At 33.4% G+C, this 15,270-nt stretch overlaps 1 protein-coding gene across 1 annotated transcript in view; it reads left to right on the top strand.

Moving 5' to 3' along the window:
• Positions 1-15,270, top strand: part of SCCRO3 (defective in cullin neddylation 1 domain containing SCCRO3) — a 65,295-nt gene that overhangs the window by 32,881 nt on the left and 17,144 nt on the right. Inside the window, exon 3 of the mRNA XM_072525966.1 lies at positions 7,258-7,527. Within this exon, the coding sequence (XP_072382067.1) occupies positions 7,258-7,527 (270 nt within the window). The remainder of the gene's footprint in view (positions 1-7,257; positions 7,528-15,270) is intronic.

Raw genomic sequence — 15,270 nt, 5'->3', positions numbered from 1 at the left:
AAATACAATACATGAGACAGATATTCATCAATAGAATAGAAGCTGTGTTAAATCAAGCGTTCTTTAACACTATGTTTAAAAGACTTAGAAGATAACTGTTTATATGGTATGGGTATAGAATAGAATAAACTAGAAATATGCTTTATTGTCATAGCAAATTGTACAGTTTTATGAACAAAGCTTACAAAAAGTCAGAAAATAACAATAATTAAAATTTACTAAAATTACAAAAATCGCCAATATCACAAAATAAAAGACAATAAAATAAACAATTAATTGCAAAATTGAAATAAAGTGCAAATTGCATAATAAAACATTACGAAATAATAAGTTAAAGTTGCTGCGTATAATACCCAAATATATATAAAAATACTTAAGTTACTTGTATATAAAGGTACTATAATATCTTAGTTATTCGTTAAGAAGCTCTTCTACTGAATATGGTCTTTCAGATGAGAGCATCATTTTCAGAATGATCACTTGTATATGACGAATTCGTATTATCAAGAAAATAATATAATATTTATTTGCAATTGGGACAAAGTTCACCTTCTCGCCTAACTTTAAAATATTATCACAGGCTTTTTTATGAGTTAGATTTGAATCTGTTAACATCTTCTGTATCATAGAAACTCTCAAACTCTTTTTATGCATATCACAAGAGTGATGATTCAATTCATGAGAGGATTCAATTAATGGAACTGGTTTTCTTGTTTTATTCATTGTGTTCGTTATACCATGGGTTCGAGCGTTCTTGACTACGTCACACGACTGGGCCAGCTGTCAAATGTCATGCGCAATATCATACCTGTCCAGCACATATCATGTTTTGCTTATCTGTAATTTTGCTACCATCCATCGTTCTTAGATCAGTGATGTACAAGGTTATTTTTAGTAAACTATTGTGCACACAGTGCGGAACATTTAATATCTAAATATATATCGTACGCTGCATGCGGGGCGGAAGGTATAATAAATTAATAATTATCATTGATTATATATGTGACGATAATAAGGCGGTATCGACTATTAAAATATTGTATAAAGAAAAATATATGAATAATATGTCTATAGATAGAATATAATATGTAATACCAATGTACTCGGGACGAGCCACATACATATATACATAATACAGTTACAGTTTAAAATGATGTATGAGTAATCCACTGTGATATACAGTGCTTTCATAAAAGTTACTTTTTTCCCAAAAAGGTAAAAAACAAAAATAAAAATCGACCTGTCAGAGCTTTAACTCTAAAAATAATTAAGTCATGAGATAATAGACAGTTCTATTATCTCATGACTTAATTATTTTTAGAGTTAAAGCTCTGACAGGTCGATTTTTATTTTTGTTTTTTAACCTTTTTGGAAAAAAGTAACTTTTACCCCCACTACCTTAGCAGATGTGACGTCAACGATATTTTTTTAAATAGAAAGGGCATATTTTGATCTAAAAAATTAAAAGCCCATATTTTTCTGAGTACAACCGTACCAAACTCATCACGTTCAAACTTCAGTATACAGAGTGTAAAGGAAACCAGTGCTCGTATTTCTTAAACTTAAATTCAAAATTTATTTTACAAAGAAAATTATTAAATGTCATTTCATATTAAAGACAAACAAATAACATAATTACAACAAATGTTCGAATTGGGCTCCTTGGTTTAATTGACATTATCCAAGACGTCTAATGAATTCTTGAGTTATGTTTGACAACATAACTGGTGTAATTTGTTGCATTTCAGTACGAATTCTTTGTTTGAGATCTACCAAATTGGTAGGTCCATAGGTTGTTAAGATGCCCTCTCTATTACTGAAGGTTGGCTATAACTACAGCAAATTGATCTCTATCTTGAGTTGTTCTTAATATCGAATGTGTGTCCATGCCTGCCCAGTCTCTTACATTTTTCAGCCAGGAGCATCTTCTTCTTCCTGGACCACTTCTTCCTTCCACTTTCCCTTCCATTATCAGTTGTAGGAAGTTGTATTTTTCTCCTCTGCAAATATGTTCTAGATAATTCGTTTTTCTGGTTTTTACAATATTTAGGAGTTGTCTCTCAGTTCCCATTCTTCTCAGCACCTCGTTGTTGGTCACGTGCTCTGTTAAAGAGATCTTCAGCATTCTTCGCTAAAAACCCAAATCTCAAAGGCTTCTACACGTCTTATACTTGTGATTTCGAGAGCCCATGTTTCCACTCCTTATAACAATATGGATTAAATGTATATTTTTACAAATATATCGGATATCCAACGATAAGGTAGAGTTTATTAGGAATTTTTTCATTCTTTGAAAAGCGGACCTAGCATACTCTATACGACCACGTATTTTAACTTCGTAGTCAAGATCGTTTCTTATCCAGCAACCAAGATAGTGGAATTTTTGTACGGGTTCTATCTGTTGTAGATACGAATATTAATGTCGGCATTTGGTGCACGTGTAACAGCCATTACTTTTGTTTTATTTGTGTTTATATTCGGCCCCAAGCTATCTCCCTCTCTGGTTATGGCATTCAAAAGTCGTTGCAAACTCTCAGCACTGTCCGCAATAATGACGTCGTCGTCTGCCTATCTTAAGTTGTTTACATATTCTCCGTTATATTACATATACTTCCTTCAAAGTATACAGTCTTGGCGAACTCCTCTTTTTATGAACATTTCTGCTGTCATACGATTGTCTATTTTAATCGACGCCATTTCATCCCAATATAGGTTTTTAATAAGGGCCACCGTGTTATGGTCTATACCTATACCATGTTGTGTTAGGGTTTCTATGAGTTCTGTGTTTTACTCGATCAAACGCTTTTTCGTAGTCGATAAAACAGAGAAACACGTCTTTTCGTTGATCTCGGCATTTTTATAGTAATATCTGGAGGCCAAATAATGCCTCCCTCCTACCAAGCCTCATACGAAATCCAAATTGATTGTCGCTCAGATTTCTTTCGCATTCTCTGTATATACGTTGATGTACAATTTTGAGTAAAATTTTCAGAAAATGGCTCATCAGATTAATTAATCTGAACTGTGAGCATCTATTTGCTTTATTTTTCTTGGGTATAGGTATAAATAATGTCGAGCTAAGGCAGTCTTCTGGGAAGATTCCAGTGGTATATATTTTGTTAAATAGTAGTATTAAGGACTGAAGATTTTCTTCATTGATAAGTTTTATCATCTCTACATATATCTCATCTGGACCTGAGGCCTTTTGTGGCTTTGCACTATGGAATGTTTTTGTAACTTCCGATGTTAATATATTAAGTATTGTGTCTTGTACTATATTCATTTGTGGTTCTGTTCTCTCGTCATCAACCAGATCTTCGATGTATTTTTCCCATATCTTTCTTGTTTTCCCATATTTGTGACTTCTTTCCCATATTTGTGACTTCTTTAATCTATTTGTATGCATTGAAGTAGTCATGTTTTTTAGTAATTCCCTCAGTTCCTCACATCTGATGTTCATCCATTCTTCTTTGGCTTTCCTGATTTTGTTTCGGATGGTTCTCTGGGTTTCTTTATATTTTACTTCATTGCGGTTTTTGTAAGCATCATCTTCTTACGTCCATCAGTTCTAGGATTTCTTCTGTCATCCATGTATTCTTTGTTTATCTTGTGTTATCTTGTAGTTGTTCTGTTTGTATAGTTGTGATTGTTGTTTTGAAGGTGTGCCAACTACTTTCTACTGATTCTTCTCTTACCGCGGGTGCTTCACTTAATTTTAATTTGGGTGTATCATTGAGAATTTTCTCTATTTCTGTCTGTACTGCTGAATCTTTAAGTTTTTTGAGGCTAGGTTTTCTCTTCTCTCTGCGTTTGATTTTCTTCAGTTTAATTGAGATTTTACCGATAACAGGATTGTGGTCGGAACCGATGTCCGTCCCGGAATATGTTTTAACTGCCCTGATTCCATTTCTATAACGCTTGTAAATCGGTTTACATATACCTTACTTTTCAAATAACCCCAAATACAAAAGTCCATGGGATTCAAATCTGGCGACCTAGCAATGTGGCCGCGTCGTCCAATTCAGCAACTGGGAAAAGTTGCATTTAGAAAATTTTTAACCACTACAGCATAATGCTCCATCCTGATGAAACCAAATGGTCGGATCTATTTGATCAGGATTATTGATATCTGGAAATGTTAAATTAAATGTTAAAATGGAACTATGTAGGGTTTCAACATATCTAAATACCTTTCACCCGTCACAGTAACGTCAAAAAAATACGGTCCTATAATGGTATTCCTAACAATCCCAGCCCATTTATTTTTTGGGGATATTGGGTATAAACTTCCATTGTCCAATTGGGATTTTCTGTTGCCCAATAACGACAATTTTGCCTTTTAACTTCTTCTTAGAGTGCCATATCCCTACGAAACGTGTAGCAATTGGTCCGCTGTCAAACCTGTCCACTGCCGCAAATTCCTCAACCAAGAGAGTTTCTTCCGTCCTATCCATTTCTTTCCTTCGATTTTACCGTTGAGAATTAGCCGAAGGAACTCATATCTTGGTCCTCTGATTATATGTCCAAGATATTCTAGTTTACGCATCTTAATAATATTTAATAGAGTTCGTTGATGTCCCATTCTTCGAAGAACTTCTTCGTTTCTGGTTCTGCTAATCCAAGGAATTTTTAGTATCCTTCGATACAACCACATCTCAAACGCCTCGATTTTATTCATGATATCGGCGTTTAAAGTCTAAGTTTCACATCCATACAAAAGTACAGACCACACGTAACATCTTGTAAACTTTTCACGGATTTCCAAATTTAATGAGTTATTGGATAATAGAGGCTTGAATTTTTGAAATGAGTTTCTTGCCTGTTCAATTCTACATCGAATTTCGAAGGATGGATCTAGATTTTGGGTAATCCAACATCCAAGGTATTTGAATCTCTGAATTCTCTGCAGCGGTTGTTGGTTTAATATCAATTGGGTTGCGCCGATATCCACTTTACTGGTCATCATGTATTTAGTTTTATCGATATTTATCGACAGTCCCCAATTTGTGCATTCCATGTCAACTCTATTGATTAGCTCCTGCAGATCGTCGATGTTTTCAGCTAGAATCACAGTATCGTCGGCGTACCGTATATTGTTAATTATTTCTCCTCCTATGATAATTTCTTTTGGATCTTTTAAAGCTTCCCTAAATAGATTCTCAGAATACACGTTAAAGAGGGTGGGAGACAGTACACAGCCCTGTCTTACGCCTCGTTCAATACTGATTGGCTTTGATTCTCTGTTTTTGGTATTAATAATGGCTGATTGGTTCCAGTAAAGTTTGGCAATAAGTTTGATGTCTTTCTCATCTAGTTGGATGCTCTGTAAGGCGGTAATTAGTCTGGTATGCTGAACGCGATCAAATGCCTTTTCAAAATCAATGAAGCACATATATACGGGTTTTCTTACCTCCCAACATCGTTGAAGGAGTGTTTGCATAGAAAATAGTGCTTCTCTAGTTCCAAGGCATCTCCGGAACCCGAACTGCTCTTGACTAATTATTTCTTCGCACTTGTTGTTAATTCGATTTAAAAGAATATGCAACAGTATTTTAACGGCATGGCTCATTAAACTAATGAGTCTACAATCGCTACATTTCTTAACGTTTGGTTTCTTAGGTAGAGGAATAAAGATCGATTTTAACCAGTCCGATGGAATTTCACTGGTATCATATATTTGATTGAAAAGTACAGTGAGTTCTTTTATATTGTCATTTGAGAGTAATTTTTAGTCATTCGCTGTATATTTGATCTGGTCCACTGGCTTTGTTGTTTTTGGCTTGGTGTATGGCTTTTTCCACTTCAGCTTTTAAGATTGATGGTGCCTTTTAACGGTACCATTTAAACAAAAAGTGGCTTCGGCAGAAACCAAGATATTATATTCGAATCCATTATTTCGATTAAGTACACAATACTTGCATATTTTCGCAAAACTCCATGCGTCTATCAAAGTCGTCTTCATTGAGTATATGTATAAGTTTAATTTTATATGGATGTAATTTGGCCTTTTTTAGAATTTTATGAACAGCACCACGACATATCTCATTGTTAGTTGATAAAGTTATAATTGAAGAATAAGGATTTTCTTCAATTTCAAGTAATACATTTAATTGATTGCCGTCGGAAACAGTGGGTCTGCCACTCTTGAGCTTATCTCTAACATTGCCAATATCATTGAATTGAAAAATATGGCGTACTTCCGCCATATTTCTTTTTCGATCGCCGTAACATAAGATCATCAAAACTTCTATTGGCAGTTTTTCTGACAGCACCATCGTAATTTCAAATAATTTCTATTGGAGTAATATTTCTCAAAAAGATACTAGTACAGACTTCTAAATCGCTGTGACACAACAAATTAATTTAATATATTAATATATTAATTTAACATATCCAATGGTAACTACGAACTTACTGTCTGGTTGCTAAGGAATTTGACATGTCTTCACAGCCTACTTGATTTTTGGCAATATACTGACTACAGTCGTCACCACTTTATTTTATTGTATTGTTGATGTACAGCCCATTACAAAACTATTATCATTTGAATGGAATTGGTTATCTTTAATAGATAAACAATCTACCTTGTGTATCGTACAAGAATAGGCCGCCCCATTCGAGCGTTTGTTGTAATTATGTTATTTGTTTGTCTTTAATACGAAATGACTTCTTTAATAATTTTCTTTGTAAAATAAATTTTTAATTAAATTTTAAGAAATATGAGCACTGGTTTCCTTTGCACTCTGTGTACTGAAGTTTGAATTTGATGAGTTTGGTACGGTTGTACTCAGAAAAATATGGACTTTTTATTTTTTGGATAAAAATATGCCCTTTCTATTTAAAAAAATATCGATAACGTCACATATGCTAAGATAGTGGGGGTAAAAGTTATTTTTTCCAAAAAGGGTCAAAAAAAAGTAAAAATCGTCCTGTCAGATCTTTAACTCTGAAAATAATGAAGTCATGAGATAATAAACCGTTTTCACATTTCATGAACAAACTGTATAAATAGTAATAGATGGCTAAAAGAGTGTAAAATCAACAGATGGTATAACGACGGAACACTAAGCCATTAAATTTCAAGAATTAATTCACTGGTTGGAAGAATAGCGACATGATTCTTAAGAAAAAGATGGTGTGATATTACTATAGGACTGTCAAAGTTATAGTTTTGCTTATTTATTATTTAAAAAAAAATTTCTTCATACTTTTACCTTACGTTAGAGATGATTTTTTTATTATCTATTTTCCATTTAGAAATGACTGAAGCCCAGCTGTATCCAGCACCGAGTCATGTACCAGCTCCCACTGCCCCTCCAGAGACGATTCTAAGCAATGGAAACCATTTGTCCGCTCCACCAGAAGTGACAACCACAACAATTAGCCGTCTTTATCCGTCTAGTCGAAGAACTTATTCTAAATCCGCCCCCATCATGGGTACCTCAGAGAGTAAACCTTCCGAAACTAAGCTAATTAACCTTTTTGAGCAGTATAAGGATAACTGCGAAGATTGCATTCTGGCAGAAGGTAAGATATTTGAAGAATTAATAACAATTTGGAAAAAAGTAAACAATTGAAGAAATCGTAAGTAAATTTTTTTATTTTTTTGCAATGTTTTAATAAAATATATGAAATTTATAAGACTAATAGAGCAATAAGAGATTGCATAACTCACAATGTTTTATTCTTTTTCATCAAGCTAGTAGCATCTTTCGAAGTAATCTCTCATGCTATCCTAATGATTTAAATCATTGAATTCAGTTTTTGTATTCTAATCACCCCCAGTATCATTACCGCATTCGTTTGAATCGTCTGTGTTTTGTCGAAACATTGCCCTTTTTCTGAAAGCCGGTCTACATCGGTCGAACTTAGGCCAATTTTCTTATTGTGTTGTACATTACTTCGGCAGACCTGGTTATACTCTGTATGCTAATACTCTGCGCTAACCCCGATGAACCTTTTATTTGGTCCCTAACTCAATGCTCTTGTGCGATAAGGCGACATCGAGCTCTCTCTTAGCGACAATAAGTTTAGAGTTTGGACACTAAGTTTTATTGGGGGGATTGAAGCCGATTTGGGACAGATACACAGTCTGCTACCCTTTCCGCGGGTCTACCCGTTCGCTTTACATTTTTATTTATAGAAATAAAATTAAAGACAGTCAAGATTTCCTTTCACGCAAAAATAGTCTATGTATCTGTTGATACGTATTTCGCTTTAATAAAGCTTATCAGAACAGTTATTCATAGGCTTTCTCAACGTGAAAAATAAATCTTTTCCTGTCTTTGTGAAGCAACGATAAAATGGCTTCGAAACGGACGCAATAGCGACATCTAATATTAAATCCGTAAAATAGTTTCGAAACACAATTCCGATAACTGCCTTAATCTGAACCTTCTATAAATGCAAGGTATAACAGACGCTGATAAAGATGTTAATAGAGACATGGGGAATCTAAAATTTGCATTCCACGACATGTCTCCTCAGCTAAGCAGAAATCGTTAGCGAATTGGTTTCTTGTACTCATACAGAGTAGATCCGAATAAAAATAAAATTAAAGACAGTCAAGATTTCCTTTCACGCAAAAATAGTCTATGTATCTGTTGATACGTATTTCGCTTTAATAAAGCTCATCAGAACAGTTATTCATAGGCTTTCTCAACGTGAAAAATAAATCTTTTCCTGTCTTTGTGAAGCAACGATAAAATGGCTTCGAAACGGACGCAATAGCGACATCTAATATTAAATCCGTAAAATAGTTTCGAAACACAATTCCGATAACTGCCTTAATCTGAACCTTCTATAAATGCAAGGTATAACAGACGCTGATAAAGATGTTAATAGAGACATGGGGAATCTAAAATTTGCATTCCACGACATGTCTCCTCAGCTAAGCAGAAATCGTTAGCGAATTGGTTTCTTGTACTCATACAGAGTAGATCCGAATAAAAATAAAATTAAAGACAGTCAAGATTTCCTTTCACGCAAAAATAGTCTATGTATCTGTTGATACGTATTTCGCTTTAATAAAGCTCATCAGAACAGTTATTCATAGGCTTTCTCAACGTGAAAAATAAATCTTTTCCTGTCTTTGTGAAGCAACGATAAAATGGCTTCGAAACGGACGCAATAGCGACATCTAATATTAAATCCGTAAAATAGTTTCGAAACACAATTCCGATAACTGCCTTAATCTGAACCTTCTATAAATGCAAGGTATAACAGACGCTGATAAAGATGTTAATAGAGACATGGGGAATCTAAAATTTGCATTCCACGACATGTCTCCTCAGCTAAGCAGAAATCGTTAGCGAATTGGTTTCTTGTACTCATACAGAGTAGATCCGAATAAAAATAAAATTAAAGACAGTCAAGATTTCCTTTCACGCAAAAATAGTCTATGTATCTGTTGATACGTATTTCGCTTTAATAAAGCTCATCAGAACAGTTATTCATAGGCTTTCTCAACGTGAAAAATAAATCTTTTCCTGTCTTTGTGAAGCAACGATAAAATGGCTTCGAAACGGACGCAATAGCGACATCTAATATTAAATCCGTAAAATAGTTTCGAAACACAATTCCGATAACTGCCTTAATCTGAACCTTCTATAAATGCAAGGTATAACAGACGCTGATAAAGATGTTAATAGAGACATGGGGAATCTAAAATTTGCATTCCACGACATGTCTCCTCAGCTAAGCAGAAATCGTTAGCGAATTGGTTTCTTGTACTCATACAGAGTAGATCCGAATAAAAATAAAATTAAAGACAGTCAAGATTTCCTTTCACGCAAAAATAGTCTATGTATCTGTTGATACGTATTTCGCTTTAATAAAGCTCATCAGAACAGTTATTCATAGGCTTTCTCAACGTGAAAAATAAATCTTTTCCTGTCTTTGTGAAGCAACGATAAAATGGCTTCGAAACGGACGCAATAGCGACATCTAATATTAAATCCGTAAAATAGTTTCGAAACACAATTCCGATAACTGCCTTAATCTGAACCTTCTATAAATGCAAGGTATAACAGACGCTGATAAAGATGTTAATAGAGACATGGGGAATCTAAAATTTGCATTCCACGACATGTCTCCTCAGCTAAGCAGAAATCGTTAGCGAATTGGTTTCTTGTACTCATACAGAGTAGATCCGAATAAAAATAAAATTAAAGACAGTCAAGATTTCCTTTCACGCAAAAATAGTCTATGTATCTGTTGATACGTATTTCGCTTTAATAAAGCTCATCAGAACAGTTATTCATAGGCTTTCTCAACGTGAAAAATAAATCTTTTCCTGTCTTTGTGAAGCAACGATAAAATGGCTTCGAAACGGACGCAATAGCGACATCTAATATTAAATCCGTAAAATAGTTTCGAAACACAATTCCGATAACTGCCTTAATCTGAACCTTCTATAAATGCAAGGTATAACAGACGCTGATAAAGATGTTAATAGAGACATGGGGAATCTAAAATTTGCATTCCACGACATGTCTCCTCAGCTAAGCAGAAATCGTTAGCGAATTGGTTTCTTGTACTCATACAGAGTAGATCCGAATAAAAATAAAATTAAAGACAGTCAAGATTTCCTTTCACGCAAAAATAGTCTATGTATCTGTTGATACGTATTTCGCTTTAATAAAGCTCATCAGAACAGTTATTCATAGGCTTTCTCAACGTGAAAAATAAATCTTTTCCTGTCTTTGTGAAGCAACGATAAAATGGCTTCGAAACGGACGCAATAGCGACATCTAATATTAAATCCGTAAAATAGTTTCGAAACACAATTCCGATAACTGCCTTAATCTGAACCTTCTATAAATGCAAGGTATAACAGACGCTGATAAAGATGTTAATAGAGACATGGGGAATCTAAAATTTGCATTCCACGACATGTCTCCTCAGCTAAGCAGAAATCGTTAGCGAATTGGTTTCTTGTACTCATACAGAGTAGATCCGAATAAAAATAAAATTAAAGACAGTCAAGATTTCCTTTCACGCAAAAATAGTCTATGTATCTGTTGATACGTATTTCGCTTTAATAAAGCTCATCAGAACAGTTATTCATACTGTTCTGATCTGTTAACATCTAATCTGTTCTGTTAACATCTTTATCAGCGTCTGTTATACCTTGCATTTATAGAAGGTTCAGATTAAGGCAGTTATCGGAATTGTGTTTCGAAACTATTTTACGGATTTAATATTAGATGTCGCTATTGCGTCCGTTTCGAAGCCATTTTATCGTTGCTTCACAAAGACAGGAAAAGATTTATTTTTCACGTTGAGAAAGCCTATGAATAACTGTTCTGATGAGCTTTATTAAAGCGAAATACGTATCAACAGATACATAGACTATTTTTGCGTGAAAGGAAATCTTGACTGTCTTTAATTTTATTTTTATTCGGATCTACTCTGTATGAGTACAAGAAACCAATTCGCTAACGATTTCTGCTTAGCTGAGGAGACATGTCGTGGAATGCAAATTTTAGATTCCCCATGTCTCTATTAACATCTTTATCAGCGTCTGTTATACCTTGCATTTATAGAAGGTTCAGATTAAGGCAGTTATCGGAATTGTGTTTCGAAACTATTTTACGGATTTAATATTAGATGTCGCTATTGCGTCCGTTTCGAAGCCATTTTATCGTTGCTTCACAAAGACAGGAAAAGATTTATTTTTCACGTTGAGAAAGCCTATGAATAACTGTTCTGATGAGCTTTATTAAAGCGAAATACGTATCAACAGATACATAGACTATTTTTGCGTGAAAGGAAATCTTGACTGTCTTTAATTTTATTTTTATTCGGATCTACTCTGTATGAGTACAAGAAACCAATTCGCTAACGATTTCTGCTTAGCTGAGGAGACATGTCGTGGAATGCAAATTTTAGATTCCCCATGTCTCTATTAACATCTTTATCAGCGTCTGTTATACCTTGCATTTATAGAAGGTTCAGATTAAGGCAGTTATCGGAATTGTGTTTCGAAACTATTTTACGGATTTAATATTAGATGTCGCTATTGCGTCCGTTTCGAAGCCATTTTATCGTTGCTTCACAAAGACAGGAAAAGATTTATTTTTCACGTTGAGAAAGCCTATGAATAACTGTTCTGATGAGCTTTATTAAAGCGAAATACGTATCAACAGATACATAGACTATTTTTGCGTGAAAGGAAATCTTGACTGTCTTTAATTTTATTTTTATTCGGATCTACTCTGTATGAGTACAAGAAACCAATTCGCTAACGATTTCTGCTTAGCTGAGGAGACATGTCGTGGAATGCAAATTTTAGATTCCCCATGTCTCTATTAACATCTTTATCAGCGTCTGTTATACCTTGCATTTATAGAAGGTTCAGATTAAGGCAGTTATCGGAATTGTGTTTCGAAACTATTTTACGGATTTAATATTAGATGTCGCTATTGCGTCCGTTTCGAAGCCATTTTATCGTTGCTTCACAAAGACAGGAAAAGATTTATTTTTCACGTTGAGAAAGCCTATGAATAACTGTTCTGATGAGCTTTATTAAAGCGAAATACGTATCAACAGATACATAGACTATTTTTGCGTGAAAGGAAATCTTGACTGTCTTTAATTTTATTTTTATTCGGATCTACTCTGTATGAGTACAAGAAACCAATTCGCTAACGATTTCTGCTTAGCTGAGGAGACATGTCGTGGAATGCAAATTTTAGATTCCCCATGTCTCTATTAACATCTTTATCAGCGTCTGTTATACCTTGCATTTATAGAAGGTTCAGATTAAGGCAGTTATCGGAATTGTGTTTCGAAACTATTTTACGGATTTAATATTAGATGTCGCTATTGCGTCCGTTTCGAAGCCATTTTATCGTTGCTTCACAAAGACAGGAAAAGATTTATTTTTCACGTTGAGAAAGCCTATGAATAACTGTTCTGATGAGCTTTATTAAAGCGAAATACGTATCAACAGATACATAGACTATTTTTGCGTGAAAGGAAATCTTGACTGTCTTTAATTTTATTTTTATTCGGATCTACTCTGTATGAGTACAAGAAACCAATTCGCTAACGATTTCTGCTTAGCTGAGGAGACATGTCGTGGAATGCAAATTTTAGATTCCCCATGTCTCTATTAACATCTTTATCAGCGTCTGTTATACCTTGCATTTATAGAAGGTTCAGATTAAGGCAGTTATCGGAATTGTGTTTCGAAACTATTTTACGGATTTTTATTTATAGATTTAAAAAGTTAAGCATTTCTGAGTCCTCTTCTGGGGTATCCCTTTTTGGCTTGTACCTATTTTATTTTCAAGAGTTAGGACGAAATGCTGCCAGCCATGAAAATGTGCTCATACTGTGCCAATGCTATTATCATCGCTTAGACAACACATTTCTACTTCCCCATCCAGTCTGTTTTCTGTAGAGTACAACCTCAGCTCATAGTTGTCCTTTAAGCGATTTTTTTCAGTTTTGGAAATTTGAAAAAGTCATCCATGTGGAGACTATGGAAAGTGGCGGAAACTGTTTTGTAAGAAAAAATATCGGTTAGAATCAAAACTCTGAAGGTGGTGGGATACTGTGGTATAAAAGGAAATATATAGGGGGTTTGTTAACTATTTTTCACTATAGCATTTTTCAAAGTAAACAAAGTGACGTCACTTGTATTTAAAATTTCCAGAACATCCACCTTAGAGTTGAAATTTCCTTAACAGCTAAAAATACGACATCCTTACGGAGCTGCTCGATCTTTTATAGGTATTACCAATATGGTATTATAATAAGAAAAGTGTAATCGTGATTACATTCGGAATTTTAGAATTGTATTGAATAAACATACGAAAACATTTTTTATTACTAATAATCTAAATTTTATGCAACAATTGTTTAAGTTTAATTATTTAAAAAATAATCATGTTAATTAAATAGATTACAAAATCGTACGCCATTGATACGGGAATACTTCACGTTTCTTTCAATAATATGATGGTGCGGTGGCAAACATTATATTAAGTCTGTTTACCTATAAGTTTGTTTTGATCAATTTGATTCGCAATAAAAACATAAATTAATATAGTTTAATAGCTTTAAAAACTAATTATTTTTGTGTGTACTAAAGTGCCTAACCAACTAAATAGTCGTTGTCGAGAACAGGTTGCTTGTTTAATAGATTATTTTGAACAAGAGCGAAATAATGGCGGCCCTTTTTTACCATTGAATGCTATGAGATAGGATATTTAAAGAATTTAAAATATATAATTTTGGATTAAAATGTTTTATTGTGTATTTTAGCGTGTTGCAGCAGCCTTAAAACTAAATTTATCTACTTTTAGTATTATTTCTCAAGCTGTTGAAAATAATGAACTTTTAAAATCACCTTCTAAAAAACGGTATCACAAAAAGTCTAAAACTAATACAGAAGAGTTTAATGTTAGTGGTTTCCGTGATGTTATTTACGACATGTAAAAATCGAGTAATAGTATTACATAATAAAAGTTACTGAATTATTTAGTGCCTCAGTATTTAAGGTTTAAATTTTAAATGTATTTAAAATTATACATTTTTATGTGATCTTTTATAATATCATGGATTAAACTTATTTCGTTTTTCATATTATTGAATAGTGAAAAAAGAAATTTTAAAAATGTTATTATTTTCTTCATTTTAAAAATCCAATTGATTAGTGTATTCCTTAATATTTGACATTTTGAAAATTCCTCACTTATTAACTATTCTGATGTTTTGGCAACGCCGTGGGGTTATGACGTCGCAAATCTTAAATGACATGCAATCTTTTTTATAGCATTTTTCAAATAAAAATCAAAAACATCAGAATAGTTGGTAAGTGAGGAATTTTTAAAATGTCAACTACTTGTCAAACTGTTATATTAACAGTAAATACACTTAGTTTTAAGACTACTGCTACACACTAAAATCCATTAGAAAACATTTTAATACAAAATTATATATTCTAAATTTTAAACTTACCTCTTTTAGGGCTTTAATAGTAAAAACGTCCCGTCATTATTTCATGTTCAAAATAATCTATCTTATATGAAAGCTTATCGGCTTTCTACAGACTATTTATTTGTTTTGACATAGCACAATCACAATACACAACAATAATTAGTTTTTAAAGCTACCTATTAATCTAAATTTAATATGTATTTATAAATACAATTTATTAATATATATTATATTATGATCAAATTCCAATAACTCATTAAATTTGGAAATCCGTGAAAAGTTTACAAGATGTTACGTGTGGTCTGTACTTTTGTATGGATG

Source organism: Diabrotica undecimpunctata, chromosome 3 (assembly GCF_040954645.1).
Source record: "Diabrotica undecimpunctata isolate CICGRU chromosome 3, icDiaUnde3, whole genome shotgun sequence".
NCBI classification, from domain to species: domain Eukaryota; kingdom Metazoa; phylum Arthropoda; class Insecta; order Coleoptera; family Chrysomelidae; genus Diabrotica; species Diabrotica undecimpunctata.
The sequence above is the reverse complement of the archived record's forward strand: the minus strand, read 5'-3'. Positions and strand labels throughout refer to the sequence as shown.